Source organism: Podarcis tiliguerta (genome assembly GCF_965153285.1).
Source record: "Podarcis tiliguerta genome assembly, chromosome: 8".
Taxonomy (NCBI): Eukaryota; Metazoa; Chordata; class Lepidosauria; order Squamata; family Lacertidae; genus Podarcis; species Podarcis tiliguerta.
In genome coordinates this window covers 78,977,199-78,991,590 of record NC_139541.1, presented here as the reverse complement: position 1 = coordinate 78,991,590, position 14,392 = coordinate 78,977,199, and the positions used below count along the sequence as shown (strand labels likewise).

General features: G+C 45.8%; 1 protein-coding gene across 2 annotated transcripts; it reads left to right on the top strand.

Moving 5' to 3' along the window:
• Positions 1 to 4,640: 4,640 nt before the first annotated feature.
• Positions 4,641 to 13,758, top strand: SELENOW (selenoprotein W). 2 transcript variants are annotated; one of them, XM_083456364.1, is made up of 6 exons: positions 4,641 to 4,841; positions 7,679 to 7,703; positions 8,484 to 8,537; positions 9,863 to 9,937; positions 12,626 to 12,743; positions 13,400 to 13,758. In XM_083456364.1, exons 1-5 carry the CDS (start codon positions 4,813 to 4,815, stop codon positions 12,698 to 12,700), a joined length of 258 nt encoding a protein of 85 aa, XP_083312490.1. In that variant the 5' UTR covers positions 4,641 to 4,812; the 3' UTR covers positions 12,701 to 12,743; positions 13,400 to 13,758. The 2 variants fall into 2 exon arrangements, with proteins under 2 accessions (XP_083312490.1, XP_083312489.1); XM_083456363.1 differs by having other exon boundaries at positions 4,688 to 4,841; positions 13,397 to 13,758.
• The last annotated feature ends 634 nt before the right edge of the window (positions 13,759 to 14,392 follow it).

Below are 14,392 nucleotides of genomic sequence, written 5' to 3'. Positions count from 1 at the left end.
TATGGATAAAGGCACATTAAGCCCTTTTGCACGAACATGAATGTAACGCTCCATTCTCCAACCCTCTTCCCACAGAACCAGAATGGGAGAAACATCTGACACAGCTATGGTAATGTTCTCTGCTCATTTGGGTCTTTCCTTGGAGGTTTTTAAGCAAGGTTGAATATAGTGGGGTAGGACAACTGAAAAGGATGCCAATATATTTCACATCTGGCAACCAGTGGGCCCCTTTGGTTTCAGATGGTACATGGGTGAAATTTGGCATACTGACCAAACTAAGCTTCCCCATGTATAATTTGATCTAGGAAGCTTAGTTTGGTGAGAATCCAGTATACCGTATTTTTTGCTCTATAACACGCACCAGACCACAAGACGCACCTAGTTTTTGGAGGAGGAAAACAAGAAAAAAAATATTCTGAATTTCAGAAGCCAGAACAGCAAGAGGGATCGCTGCGCAGTGAAAGCAGCAATCCCTCTTGCTCTTCTGACTTCTGGGATAGCCTGCATTCACTCCATAAGACACACAGACATTTTCCCTTACTTTTTAGGAGGGAAAAAGTGAGTCTTATAGAGCAAAAAATACAGTACTTCTTGTCAATGAGCTGTCATAGTTGCCAGAGGGCTGTGAAAATTTGTGTCCTGGGGTTTTTAGACTTGTCTACCCATGTACTTTCTGATACCGAAATGGCACATTGCTTGCTAGATGTGAAATATTTTTCAGCTCTTCCAACCCACTAACATCTCCTGCAAACCAGGTGTGTATTCTGTGTGGTGCAAATAAAGTGCTTGTTTCCACTAAGAGGCTGGGTGAAAGCACTGCACTATCTGCTCCAGTGATTCAGAGTGCAAACTCTGCGCTTTTGCTAAAGGACAACACAGGCATGAAGAAATCAAGAAAACCATGTGTGAATTAAAGACGTCAGCTGAATCTGGCCAAAGATGGGAACTGCGAGGTTCAGTGCTAGCAGCCAAGACAGCACAGAACAGCACAAGATATATGGTATACGATATCTTTATTGTCATTGTCCCATGCAGAACAATGAAATTGAAAAACTACATAAAACTACATAAAAACTACATAGGTAAAAGGTAAAGGTACCCCTGCCCGTACGGGCCAGTCTTGCCAGACTCTAGGGTTGTGTGCTCATCTCACTCTATAGGCTGGGAGCCAGCGCTGTCCGCAGACACTTCTGGGTCACGTGGCCAGCGTGACAAGCTGCATCTGGTGAGCCAGCGCAGCACACGGAAACGCCATTTACCTTCCCGCTATAAGGCAGTCCCTATTTATCTACTTGCACCTGGAGGTGCTTTCGAACTGCTAGGTTGGCAAGCGCTGGGACCAAACGACGAGAGTCCACCCCGCCGCGGAGATTCGAACCGCCGACCATGCGATCGGCAAGTCCTAGGCGCTGAGGTTTTACCCACAGCGCCACCCGCGTCCCATATAAAACTACATAAAAACTACATAAAACATTCAAAACCCCCTATAAACTCTGAAACCCCATTTTAAAATACACTATACTAAAGAGACCCCTTATGCTGCGTTTAGAACCAGAACTGCATTTGTGCCGAAACTGTTTGTCAGGCGGCTAGTCCTGGTCTTTATAACCCTGTACCTTCTTCCAGAAGGCAGAAGCTGAAAGAGATCATTTCCGGGGTGTGCACTATCCTCCGCTATCTCTGCCGCTTTCTTATGGCACCTGGAAGCATAGATTTGATTTAAGGTGGGAAGAGTGCACCCAATTATTCTCTCTGCAATCTTTACAACCCTGGATAGCATTGAGTTTTCCCTGGCCATGCAGCTCCCAAACCACACACACAAGTTTGTTCCCTCGGGCCTGAGCAACAAGTGGTGTGTGCTTGATGTTCTTTTCTGCCATTTCTCATGCTGTTAAGACTTCGCATCTGTGATTTGGCAAGAAGTGGGATTGATGGGATGTCATTTGTCCAAGAAATTTCCCTAGTAATTGCCAGTTACTTAGGTTTTCTGAATCCAGAGAGCGTTTCTTGAGAAGATCTGCCTTCAGCATGTGCAGAAGACACCCTCTCAACTGTTGGATCCACTCTTGGTCTCATCTGCTCAATCTCTCAGAGCCTTTCTGGCTACCTGGTTTGGGCAGCCAGTTGAAACCATTCCTGGAGTGCGGCTGACAGCTTCTAGAAGCCACAGGTTAGAGCTGAGTGCAAGGTGGGGACCAAAGGTGGACAAACTACCCCAAAAGGAGCATGTGTCCTCTACCAGAGGTGCTACCCCTCCCTTAACACAGCCCCATAAACCCCAAACCTATTTGCCGAAACCTGGGTGGTGTACATGAAAATATGTTGTTGTTTAGTCGTGTCCGACTCTTCATGACCCCGTGGACCAGAGCACGCCAGGCACTCCTGTCTTCCACTGCCTCCCGCAGTTTGGTGAGACTCATGTTCGTAGCTTTGAGAACACTGTCCAACCATCTCGTCGTCTGTCGTCCCCTTCTCCTTGTGCCCTCCATCTTTCCCAACATCAGGGTCTTTTCCAGGGAGTCTTCTCTTCTCATGAGGTGGCCAAAGTATTGGAGCCTCAGCTTCAGGATCTGTCCTTCCAGTGAGCACTCAGGGCTGATTTCCTGAAGAATGGAGAGGTTTGATCTTCTTGCAGTCCATGGGACTCTCAAGAGTCTCCTCCAGCACCATAATTCAAAAGCATCCATTCTTCAGCGATCAGCCTTCTTTATGGTCCAGCTCTCACTTCCATACATCACTACTGGGAAAACCATAGCTTTAACTATACAGACCTTTGTTGGCAAGGTGATGTCTCTGCTTTTTTAACACAGCAATCATAACAGCAGTAAAAGCATCAATGGAATTTACTTCTAAGAAATTTATTCTAAGGGCTGTGTGGAGAGAGTCTCTTCCTTTAAATTCCTAGGAGTTTATCTCAGTGAAGACCTTACTTGGAAAATCAATACTACCCAGGTGGTTAAGAAAGCCCAAGAGAGTCTCCATCTCCTCAGAGTATTGCGAAAGAATGATGTCAATCAACATTTCATGATCTCCTTCTACCAGTCCACAATGGAAAGTGTCCCTTCATACTGCATCACGGTGTGGTATGCTGGTTTGACATCAGCTGATAGGAAGTGCCTACAGAGGGTGGTGAATACAGCACAAGATATTATGGGCTGTCCCGTGAATCCACTGGATGACATTGCAGAAGAATGCAGCGGTGAATACAGCACAAGATATTATGGGCTGTCCCGTGAATCCACTGGATGACATTGCAGAAGAATGTTGCCTCAGGAGAGTGAGGAAAATTCACCCCCTGGCCGGCACTTTCTTGATCTCCTGCCCTCAGGCAGAAGATATAAAAGTATGATTAGTCACAGCAACAGGGTAAAGAACAGCTTCTATCCGTGGGCTGTTAGGCTGCTGGATGAAAATATAACAACAGGGCAACTGACTTTCGGGTTTGGTGGGTGTGCGTCAGTAAACGAGGGGAATTAAGACTAAGAGAGCTGAGTGGTGGGTGCTCGTGTAATCTCACTGTATACAAGTTGTACAAGTGACAATTTTGTTGTTGTTTAGTCGTTTAGTCGTGTCCGACTCTTCGTGTCCCCCTGGACCAGAGCACGCCAGGCACTCCAGTCTTCCACTGCCTCCCACAGTTTGGTCAAACTCATGCTGGTAGCTTCGAGAACACTGTCCAACCATCTCGCCCTCTGTCATCCCCTTCTCCTTGTGCCCTCCATCTTTCCCAACATCAGGGTCTTTTCCAGGGAGTCTTCTCTTCTCATGAGGTGGCCAAAGTATTGGAGCCTCAGCTTCAGGACCTGTCCTTCCAGTGAACACTCAGGGCTGATTTCCTTCAGAATGGAGAGGTTTGATCTTCTTGCAGTCCATGGGACTCTCAAGAGTCTCCTCCAGCACCATAATTCAAAAGCATCAATTCTTCGGCGATCAGCCTTCTTTATAGTCCAGTTCTCACTTCCATACATCACTATTGGGAAAACCATAGCTTTAACTATACGGACCTTTGCTGACAAGTGACAATAAAGTATTTCAATTCTAAGTATGCTACAGGATCACAGCCTTGCTTGTTTGCCGAGGGCTGTGAAAAATCAGATGTTGCAGGCTGCCCTGCCTACCATTCCTGAGTTTTGCCCATGCAATGTCAGATCAACATCCAGAGAACCGCAGACTGTGCCATCCTCGCTCTCTGCGTATCCCTCGGGCCACGTTCAGGCATGGTTGGCTTTTAACACGCGTTCGGGTCATTTAGGAGCCTCCGGCTCCCACCGCTCAACTGCTTAATGTTGCAGAACGTTTCCAGAATGTTCCCGCTAATTGCTAATCAGGTGCTTTTAATAAAATAACAGCCCGTAACCCGGTCGATTATCCAAGCTCTTTTTTTCTTCTGCGGGACCGGAGACACGTGAAACCCTCGCTTTGCACCTGCGAGCCGTGGCCTCCCCGTGTCTGGTCGCGGCGGGGTTGGGACGATACCATAGCAGGAAAAGGGGGGGGAGGAAAGAGATGTAGTTTTCTTTTGCTGCTTTTTCTAATTAATGGTCTCGAGCGGCCGGCACAATCGTGTAACAATCGTCTCTCTTATATGGAGGAGGTGGGGGCGGGGGAGCGAGATGCGGAAGAGGGAAGATGGGGAAGAGGGTGGTTTTTCCCTGTTTCCCGCCTCCCCTACTTTCGCGGTCACAGTGGTGTCGTCCGAACGTCGAAATAAAAACCTCCTTGCTGCAAGGTTCCGAAGTAGAACGTTGGAGGCCTGAACTGCGCGTGAGAACTGCCTGCTGCTGGTTAGAGCCGCAGGGTCCAGCCGTCGCCATGCATGTCAAAATCAAGGTGGTGTATTGGTAAGAAGCCATTGCAAGGAAAATATATATATTATTGCTGCTGCTGCGGTTATTGTGCTCCTTTCCGCCTCCTTTTTATTCGATTGCTGGGAACGCTATTCGTCTGAACGGGCCAACGGGCCATTCCTTAAAAGGCGAACAGATTTTTTTTACTATTGCATAAGCTTTATGCTGCTGCATCATCCATTTGCATCGTGCATGTGGCGAAGGAGACTCGAGGCCGCCGGTGCTCAGTATAACCCCGCAAGGTTCCGCGTTGGGGTTTGCTGCCAAGCGGGCTGATGGCGCCACGCCTCTCGAAGTCTTTTTCTTGGTTGCTGCGGTGGTGATCTTGCAGTTATTTCTAGAGCAAGGTCTCTCCGTCGACAACAGAGAAAATGGCAAAGGAAGCCGGTTTCTCTGCCCGGGGGCGTTTGGGTAACTTGGGGAGAGAGGTTCCTAGGGGACCTCTTGAAGGTTGGTGGTTTCGTCACTTGATATGGGTGACACTTCGGTTTATTGCAACATGAATTCTGGATTCTGGACTTTGGCAGCAAAATGTTTCATGCATTTTGATTGCAAATTGGCCTTATAACTTGTTATATAATCCAGACCGAAGTGTACTAAATGCCTCTATTAATGTGCAGCTTTGCAGAAATATTTATACTACTAACAAAGTTATTCAGGATTTTTATTTTTTAAAAAGGGAACACATGGTATCTGATTGCAGAAGAGCAGTATGGAAAGCATGTCTCACAAAGATTTGGGCTACCAAAAGGTAGTAGCAGTAAACTCAGGATATTCAGTGGTAATGTGAGTAAAGTAGGTAACATGAAGCCAAGGTTTGGGTAGCCGCACTTCCAGAAACGTAGTATTGAGGATCCCTATCACATGACAGTTCAATGTGGTGTCCTTTTTGCAGAGAGAGAGCATTGAGTGGTGTTGCTCAAACTTCTGTTCCTTCAGCAGAAAAGTAGCAGACAAATTTTGACCAAGCAAACTTCGGAGCACAGTTGGCTAATCCTGGCAAGAGTTCATTACTTTTGAGTGACTGTTACAGGTTGCCTCTGATGCGCAGGCAAGCTCAAAACAACTCCCTTGTATGAGCACCAGATCACTGGATCTTTTTCTGCTAGAGAGCAAGTCCCAAGTGTTTAAATGTAAGCCTCGAGCCCCTCTGATGTCCGGCTGCAGGTGTCAACACAGCCAGGAAAGCAAAGTTGGAAGAGGTTAAGGAGAGTTAAGGATTAAAATCAAGAATTATTTTGGGTTGAATTTTAAAGCCCGATGACCCGCTTGCACAGGCTTTAGGCCCCACTTGTGAGTTGTGACCCACAAGTTGGGGAAATGTTGGACCAACAGAGTCCACTTCTTCAGACTGATGCGAGCAATTTTGTACAGTGCTTGACATGAACCCACCGTTGATGTCCACATTCCCACTGATAGACAAATGAAGGTCCCCATGTTAAGCTGCGCATGATGTGTCACTGGCTGGATGTCTTAAAAAATGTAGCTGTCAGTGGTTATAGGGTAATTCAAGAAATTCTTTGCTCACCATAAAAAAGAAAACGCAAGCAAGGGGAATGTTTATTAGAAACTTGGAGAATTATAAAACTGAAAATGGATCCCCAAACTTTCCTTGTTTTTAGTGGCTTTCTCTTCTTTACTAAATGGGACGTGGGTGGCGCTGTGGGTTAAACCACAGAGCCTAGGACTTGCCGATCAGAAGGTCGGCGGTTCGAATCCCCGTGACGGGGTGAGCTCCCGTTGCTCAGTCCCTGCTCCTGCCAACCTAGCAGTTCGAATGCATGTCAAAGTGCAAGTAGATAAATAGGTACCGCTCTGGCGGGAAGGTAAACAGTGTTTCCGTGCGCTGCTCTGGTTCGCCAGAAGCAGCTTAGTCAGGCTGGCCACATGACCCGGAAGCTGTACGCCGGTTCCCTCGGCCAATGAAGCGAGATGAGCACCGCAACCCCAGAGTCGGCCACGAATGGACCTAATGGTCAGGGGTCCCTTTACCTTTACCTTCTTTACTCAACTTCAAATGTTGCTCTGAGGTCTGCAGATGTACTTGGTCATAACGTTTGAAAATGTGGGGCTCTAGCCAGCTAAACACCAGTTTAATGGTTCTATTCAGTGGCGTGAAAGAGAGCCTTTTGGATCCGACACCTGATCTCGCTGACATATAAACTGTCTTCTACCTCCTGCTTCTGAGAGTCTTCCTGACTATGCCTGTTTGAGGGGCTGTAGGCATTGTCTGGTTTAACCAAGGCTGTCTGTGATGTTTCACTGCTTGGAAGCATTACACAGGGCTCTTAACTTTGCCCTTGGAGTCAGTATCAAGAAAAGCTATACTTGTTACAATCTGTTAGTCAACCTTGTAAATGAGTCCACAAAATTTACTAACCTGCCACTTTTTAGCTTGCCTGCTCTTTTACACTAGCCACAGAGGGCATCTGAAAATCAGAGCATCTTTAGAGAACTTGTGAAAGCTTGTGGAACGCTGTCTCCCAACATTTAGCATCCTAAATCAGAAGAAATATTGGGGGGAGTGGGGGGATACACACAGATCTAGAAACTGTGATGGAACAGCAGAATCGGAACCAGTGGATTGAAACTTTAATGGGATCAAAAGTTGTAGGACCCATCGAAGTTATTTTCCTGGCTCCATTTGATTGCTAGACAGAAGGAGAGCTGGTTAAGGGATCTGGCTAGTTGCAGGTGGCCTGGTGACTACAGAAGCCAGTTCATGACCGGTGGGTGGGTGATTATGGGAGTTGTAGCGCAGCCACAGTTTCCATCTTTGCTTTGTGCTAAATGTGATGTTGCAGTAACACTTGCTTTTCCTTTTCTTGTAGTGGGGCCTGAGGATACAGTCCCAAGGTGAGTAGATCCTTCTGCCTGATTTGTAGCAAAAACACTTAACATCCTGGTCTGCAGCCTGACTGAAAGAACCAAAAGTAACTGCTGGTTGGAAATGGCGCAGCGGTAGTGGCAGTTAGCGCCAGACCCAAGCAGTAGTCATGCCTGTATTAGTGCACCACATATTTCGCTTCCAGGGTTTCTAATGTTGGCAGGGAGGATCCCCTCGAATTGATCTGGATCTCTCTGCATCCTACAGAACATGGGAAACTGCCTTATACTCAGTATTGTTGACATTGACTGGCAGTGATTCTCCAGGGTTTTGGATAACGTCTCTCTTCCAGCCATACCTGGAGATTTCCGGGATTGATCCCTGGACCTTTAGCACTCAAAGATGTGCTCTGCTAAAGAACCACAGCCTTTCTCATGGCTTGCATGTGCTAATTGAGCACAGGGGTTGAGTCTGAGCTGTTGGCAATGCAAAGGTCTTGGCCTTCCTCCTCTCCTGATTCTGATTCTGGACTGCTTTCTGCCACAGATTTTCCCTGCTCACTAAGCCCTGTTACCTCTTCAGCTTCTGACACCTCCTTTTCCTGGGCGTCTCCCTTTGACCACTCATCATCATCCCACCACCAGACCGCAGGGTCTGAGCCTTCTTCCCTTGGGGTTCCCCAGCTGGTCTCTGTGTCCAACCAGTCCATGAGTGCTTAGGGAGGGCTTTAACTTTCTCTGATAACCACAGTTGTGAGTTGATGTTTCGGAACTCTTAAACAACTTCTCCCTCCTCCTCTTAACTTGTAGTATCAGCAGCTCAAGAAGGAACTCGAAAAGGAGTTTCCGGGCAAGCTGGAAATGGTGAGTAGATCGAGGTGCTGCTGGCACAAGTCGTCTCGCTGACCTGTGACCTGTGCGATTTATGGCGATTTAAGCAGCAGGAAGGGAAGGAATTTGGCATTTCGGTTGCCTCTTAGCGTGGGACGCAAGATACACTTTAACTCAAGGCCCTCTGGGGCCCGGGCCCTCACACACACACACACACACCTTCAACAAAGGCACCTGGTATGGACTGAAAACCTGCAATGCATGTCCTGATTTGTTTTGCAGAAATCACTGTAAACCAGTGGCTACAGAGATCTCCACACTGCAGATCCCCTTCAACTTGCAGACCCAGGATGGTGTTGACTAGTTTTCTAGGCTGATGATTCATCTGGCTAGGTCATTAGTTCTTTAAACAGAACTAAGGCAACACCCTATTCCTCCATCTACACCCAGTGTTGTCTGCTTGAGTACATTTTCCGTGCAACTCTGGTTCTCCCCGCCCCCAAACTCCTATCCCTCCCTAAAAAGCATCTAGAGCTTTCTTCCTTGGTAGAGTTCAGCGGGGAAAGAGCCCACGCATAGCAGTGCTTAGCAACCTTATATCAGACGTTCAGCTTGGCTGCTGGTCTTGGCAGCTTGGGAAATAAGATGTTGTGATCTGAGAACTAAATAATGACCAACAAATTGTTGGGTTTGTACTCTCCCTAAAGAAGGAGAACCCATCTTTTTGCTTCTAGCATGCCCCAGGCGTCTTCCGCAGCGCACAGGAGATGTTGCAGTAGATGGTCTGGCGACATCCTGCACATGGGAGGGCTGGGTGAGTGGGGAGGCAATGCCGTTAGGTGTGTGCTGCCTCTATCTGAAGGAGCGTCTCCACCCCCATCGTTCTACCCGGACACTGAGGTCCAGCGCCGAGGGCCTTCTGGCGGTTCCCTCTCTGTGAGAAGCCAAGTTACAGGGAACCAGGCAGAGGGCCTTCTCGGTAGTGGCACCCTCCCTGTGGAACGCCCTCCCACCAGATGTCAAAGAGAAAAACTACTACCTGATATTTAGAAGACACCTGAAGGCAGCCCTATTTAGGGAAGCTTTTAATGTTTGATGTATTACAGTATTTTAATATATATATATTTTGGAAGCTGCCCAGAGTGGCTGGGGAAGCCCAGCCAGATGGGTGGGGTATAAATAAATTATTATTATTATTATTATTATTATTATTATTATTATATTTATTACTGTCGTTCTCCAGAAAAGCTTGAAGAATAAATTGTGGCATGCTTGCATCTAATGATAATCCAAGATGCGCAATGGCTCCTTAAGGTGGTTTCATCCCCTCTCCCCCCCCCCCCCCACTTTCTACCTAGACTGGTGAAGGGACTCGTGAGTCCACAGGATGGTTTGAAGTCACGGTGGCTGGGAAGCTTGTGCATTCCAAAAAGGTGAGTCGTTCTGGGGAGCCCTGCTTGGCAAGACAATGGAAGGCCAATACTTTTTAAATAAAAAATTTATTCATGTTTTTTTTCTTTCATTACGTCCATCTCAAATTCTCAACATTACTACGTATTCCTTCCTCTCTCCCCTCCTAGGCTTCCCCCATCTCCCGCTTCTCGTTTGTTTCTCCTTTCACCCACTTGGCTACCTCCTTTTTTTAATAATATTTTTTATTAATTTTAACATATAAATTGTAAAATGTACCACAAAACTTACCACTTATAAAATCTTTTTAGACTTCCATCAGCACCTCTGATGATCCGCCGTTTTAACCACTTCTTATGCATTTCTTAACTTTTTATTGCCTTTACATCTGTTAACAAATCATCCTCCCCCTTGTCCATTTTTACAATACTTCTAATAACACACCTCACAAAACATCTTGCAACCCTACAAACGTCGTCTGTTCTTCAAAAATACTTTTCAAATACTTTGCTACCTCCTAACAGTAAAAGTTACTAATGACATAACATCAAACATAAAAGTAAATACACTGTAATATTTCTTATCTTCTTCATATTTTCTAATGCAAATAATGTGAATATTTGTTTAAATCCTGCCATCAAGTCTATCGACTGTCTTTGTTTCTGCAAGTATAATGTATAAATGGTTCCCATTATTTTTTAAAGCTGTTGACTTTTTCTCTTTGTCATTTTTGCCAATTTTGCATAATTCATCAACTTCACTTGCTGTTGTTCTTTAGTTGGTATTTCTCCAGTCTTCCAATTTTGTGCAATCAACATTCTTGCTGCTGTAGTGGCATACAGATGGAAGGCCAATTCTTGAGCACACAGCTATACAAGGTGGTGGGTGGTTGCAGATTATTCTCCCAATGCTGGAAAACACAATTTGGCAACCTTACAAGATTTTGTGTGTGCGTTTCTGAACTCTGGAAGTTTTAGATTATTTGCTGGGGTGGTGTTTTTCTCCCTTCAAGATGGAGGAATTTTCAGAGAGATGTGTGCATGTTTTAAATGTGCTCTGTTAAATACCATCTTGGGGACGTGGGTGGCAGTGTGGGTTCAACCACAGAGCTTGCCGATCAGAAGGGCTTGCCTAGGGCTTGCCGATCAGAAGGTTGGCGGTTTGAATCCCCGTGATGGGCTGAGCTCCCGTTGCTCGGTGCCTGCTCTTGCCAACCTAGCAGTTCGAAAGCACGTCAAAGTGCAAGTAGAAAAATAGGTACCGCTCCGGCGTAAATGGCGTTTCCGTGCACTGCTCTGGTTCGCCAGAAGCGGCTTAGCCCTGCTGGCCACATGACCCGGAAGCTGTACGCCGGCTCCCTCGGCCAATAAAGCAAGATGAGCGCCGCAACCCCAGAGTCGGCCAGAACTGGACCTAATGGTCAGGGGTCCCTTTACCTTTAAATACCATCTTAAGCCAATTCATTAGCCTGTAACCCTTCAGGTATTATTGGCCTGCAGCTTAGGGCATTGGCTGGAGCCATGGGAGTCTGGAGTCCAAGCATTTCTGGAGGGCCACGGATCCCATCTCTGCACTTGCGCATGGATGTGGTTGGGGAAGAAATGGACTATCCCTTTTTCTCCCTGGCACAGTAGGAGTTAAAATGTGGGAGGACTCTTGTGGGAGAACAGCTGAAAAGTACAGTCCACACACCTGTTGCATGTGCCTGGGTGTGGTGTGGTACAGTCCAGCCAGAGTGGTACTTAAATGCCCACATAGTCCTTTGTTATTCCCCTCCCCCCCAAAAAAATAACAGAAGCAGGCCAAGGGGAGATGTTTATCTGTTTTTTAAAATAATTTTTATTGAATAATTTTATGCTACCAAAAACATTACAACCATACTACCACAAAATATAATTGACACATAAAAATTACATACATCAATATTTTGTTATTTGTTATTTACCGTCTTATTTCCTCCCAAACATTCCGTACAAAACACACACACATGCGCACACACACGGGGGGGGGATTAATAATGATAATAATGAAAATATTTCCCCCCTTTTATCTTACAAAATCTTTTCTTCAATTTTGACTTCCTGTCAAGTCCCACTGCATATGTTTTATCTTACAATTGAATGTACACAAAACAATAAACCTTTCTATATAAATTTTCCAATTGAGTGGAGATGTTTATCTAATCCATATGGTCCTAAAAATTGTATTTATATAAGTTTTTTTATTGTTAAATTGCTTTGGGATGCTTCCTGGGAAGGGATTTCTAGATGAAGTGAATGAAGAGTAAAAGAACAAATTATCAAGTAGGCGAGAATGCAGCTTGTCCTATAATAAAATAAAATAATAAAAATTTTATTTGTCCCCTGCTCATCTTTTCAGCGTATACAAAAACTTAATAAAGCACTAAACATGAAAAACTTCCCTATATGGGGCTTTGGGCTAGTGCAGATCTAAGAGTTCAAAAATGAAAAGGGACTTCTGCGCTGAGAAGCCGAATTCTGCGAGTGGCATAAATAAACTCTACAGTAGTCACATTGTAATGTAGCACCCAAAGACCAGTGTGTACCAACTCTGTGTCCTCATGGCATCGATCTGTCCCTACACCGTAAAGGAACCCTAGGCGGACAATGATCAATCTGGTAGCTTCTGAAACTTTTTTGAGAGGTGGGATGGGGACTTCCTTTTCTGACCTTGCTTTTTCTTTCTGCCAGAATGGAGATGGCTTTGTAGATGATAGTGCCAAGCTGAAGAAGATAATCATGGCCATCAAAGCCGCCTTGGTGTAAGGACGGCTGGAAGAATGCACCAACAGCTTAATGCTTAGCAGAGGTAAAAAAACAACCTGTAAATATTTCTGCCTGTAATACATGTGCTGTCAAGAGCCTTGGCTCCACGGTGGGGTCTGTACTAGGATCAAACTGCTCTTTCACCCTAGTGCTTGCAATATTGTTCAGTTAGGCAAGGCTTTCTCAAAAACGGTAGCAGTAGGCACACTCCCGTTGTGATCAGGTCCCTCTACTGCTGGGCCTGCTTAATACCATAGCTAGGAGTGTATCTACATGATGATGCCAAATTACTTTGTCTGATACAGATTTGAAGCCTACATTTGGCTAGGATGTATCCTTCTAAATGGTTCTATCTTGTCTTGCAAATAGCGTGAACCAAAAACAGCTACGCGAGTCAATGGCAGCTCAAGATCAAGGGTGACCTTTTGTTTTTGCTGATCAGGATCCTTGGGGCAGAGTTTGGAGATGACCTCTGGCACGTGTGAAATGTCTCTGAGCATGTGCAGAGTTCTAATCCACACCTAGACATGGGGAATGCGGTCTTTTGTCAGGCTGTATACAATAGCATCTTCTGCCCTATACGTGCCACGCTTGAAGCATTTAGCATAGCTAGTGGGGTGGTGGGTGGCAGCTTGGAGAAGCAATTGCTCATGTACAAAATCACATAACCGCATTGTCTTTCTCTTTCTGGCTCAGCAGCTCAAAGAAAAATCTGTTTTGTTCACCTTGGCCGAGCGCTTGATGACGGGAGCTGCTGAAACGTCAGCAGACACCTGGCAGTTTCCTGAAAACCCTTGCGTAGGATGCCAGCTTGAGCAAAGCCTGATGGGAGAATTTGAGCTCTGAATAAGATGCACTTTGACACCTGTGTGCTGACCTGGGCAGCGCCCAGCAACTGCAGTGCCTAACACCTTGGTGTTGTGTATTCAGTGTGTGCTGCACGCGATCTTGGCTTTCTCTCTAGTTCTTGTTTTAATCTGATATACTAATGGTGGAAACTGATTCTAGATCGCAGTGGAGGGTAGGCATCGTAGAGCCCTCTCACCAAACAAACAAACTTGTTCTGGCTTCTTAGATCACGGGGTGCTCTTGGGTGCTTTTGCCTTCTGCGAGTTGGCAACTTAAAATACGCTTACCCAGTGCTTACACAACACGGTGGAATCCAATTCCTTTTCCACAAAAAAAACAAAAAAACATTTCATTTAATATAGGCCCAAAACATGCAACTTGAGTATTCTTTCTTGTTCCCTTCCCACCCCACTCCCGATTTTCAAGTTGCAAGATGGGGGGGGGGGGGGGGGAGAATGAATCCATTTGGTATCCAATAAAAGACATTTCAAGTTGTAACCTGTGTGGAAATACTTTATTCTCTTGCTTATTTGTGCGTAACTACTCAAAGTTGAGGCATAGGCTATCTACGTTTTTACACCAATATTTTATCTTATATGTTACCTCCACCCCTGTCGCTGAGCCCAGGCACGAAGATCCAGCACCCAGGGCCTTCTTGGTAGTGGCACCCACCCTGTGAAACACCCTCCCATCAGATGTCAAGGAGATAAGAAACTATACAACTTCTGGAAGACATCTGAAGGCAGCCCTGTATAGGGAAGCTTTTTAAGGTTTAATGTTTTACTACATTATTATATATGTTGGAAGCTGCCCAGAGTGGCTGGGGCAACCCAGTCAGATTGG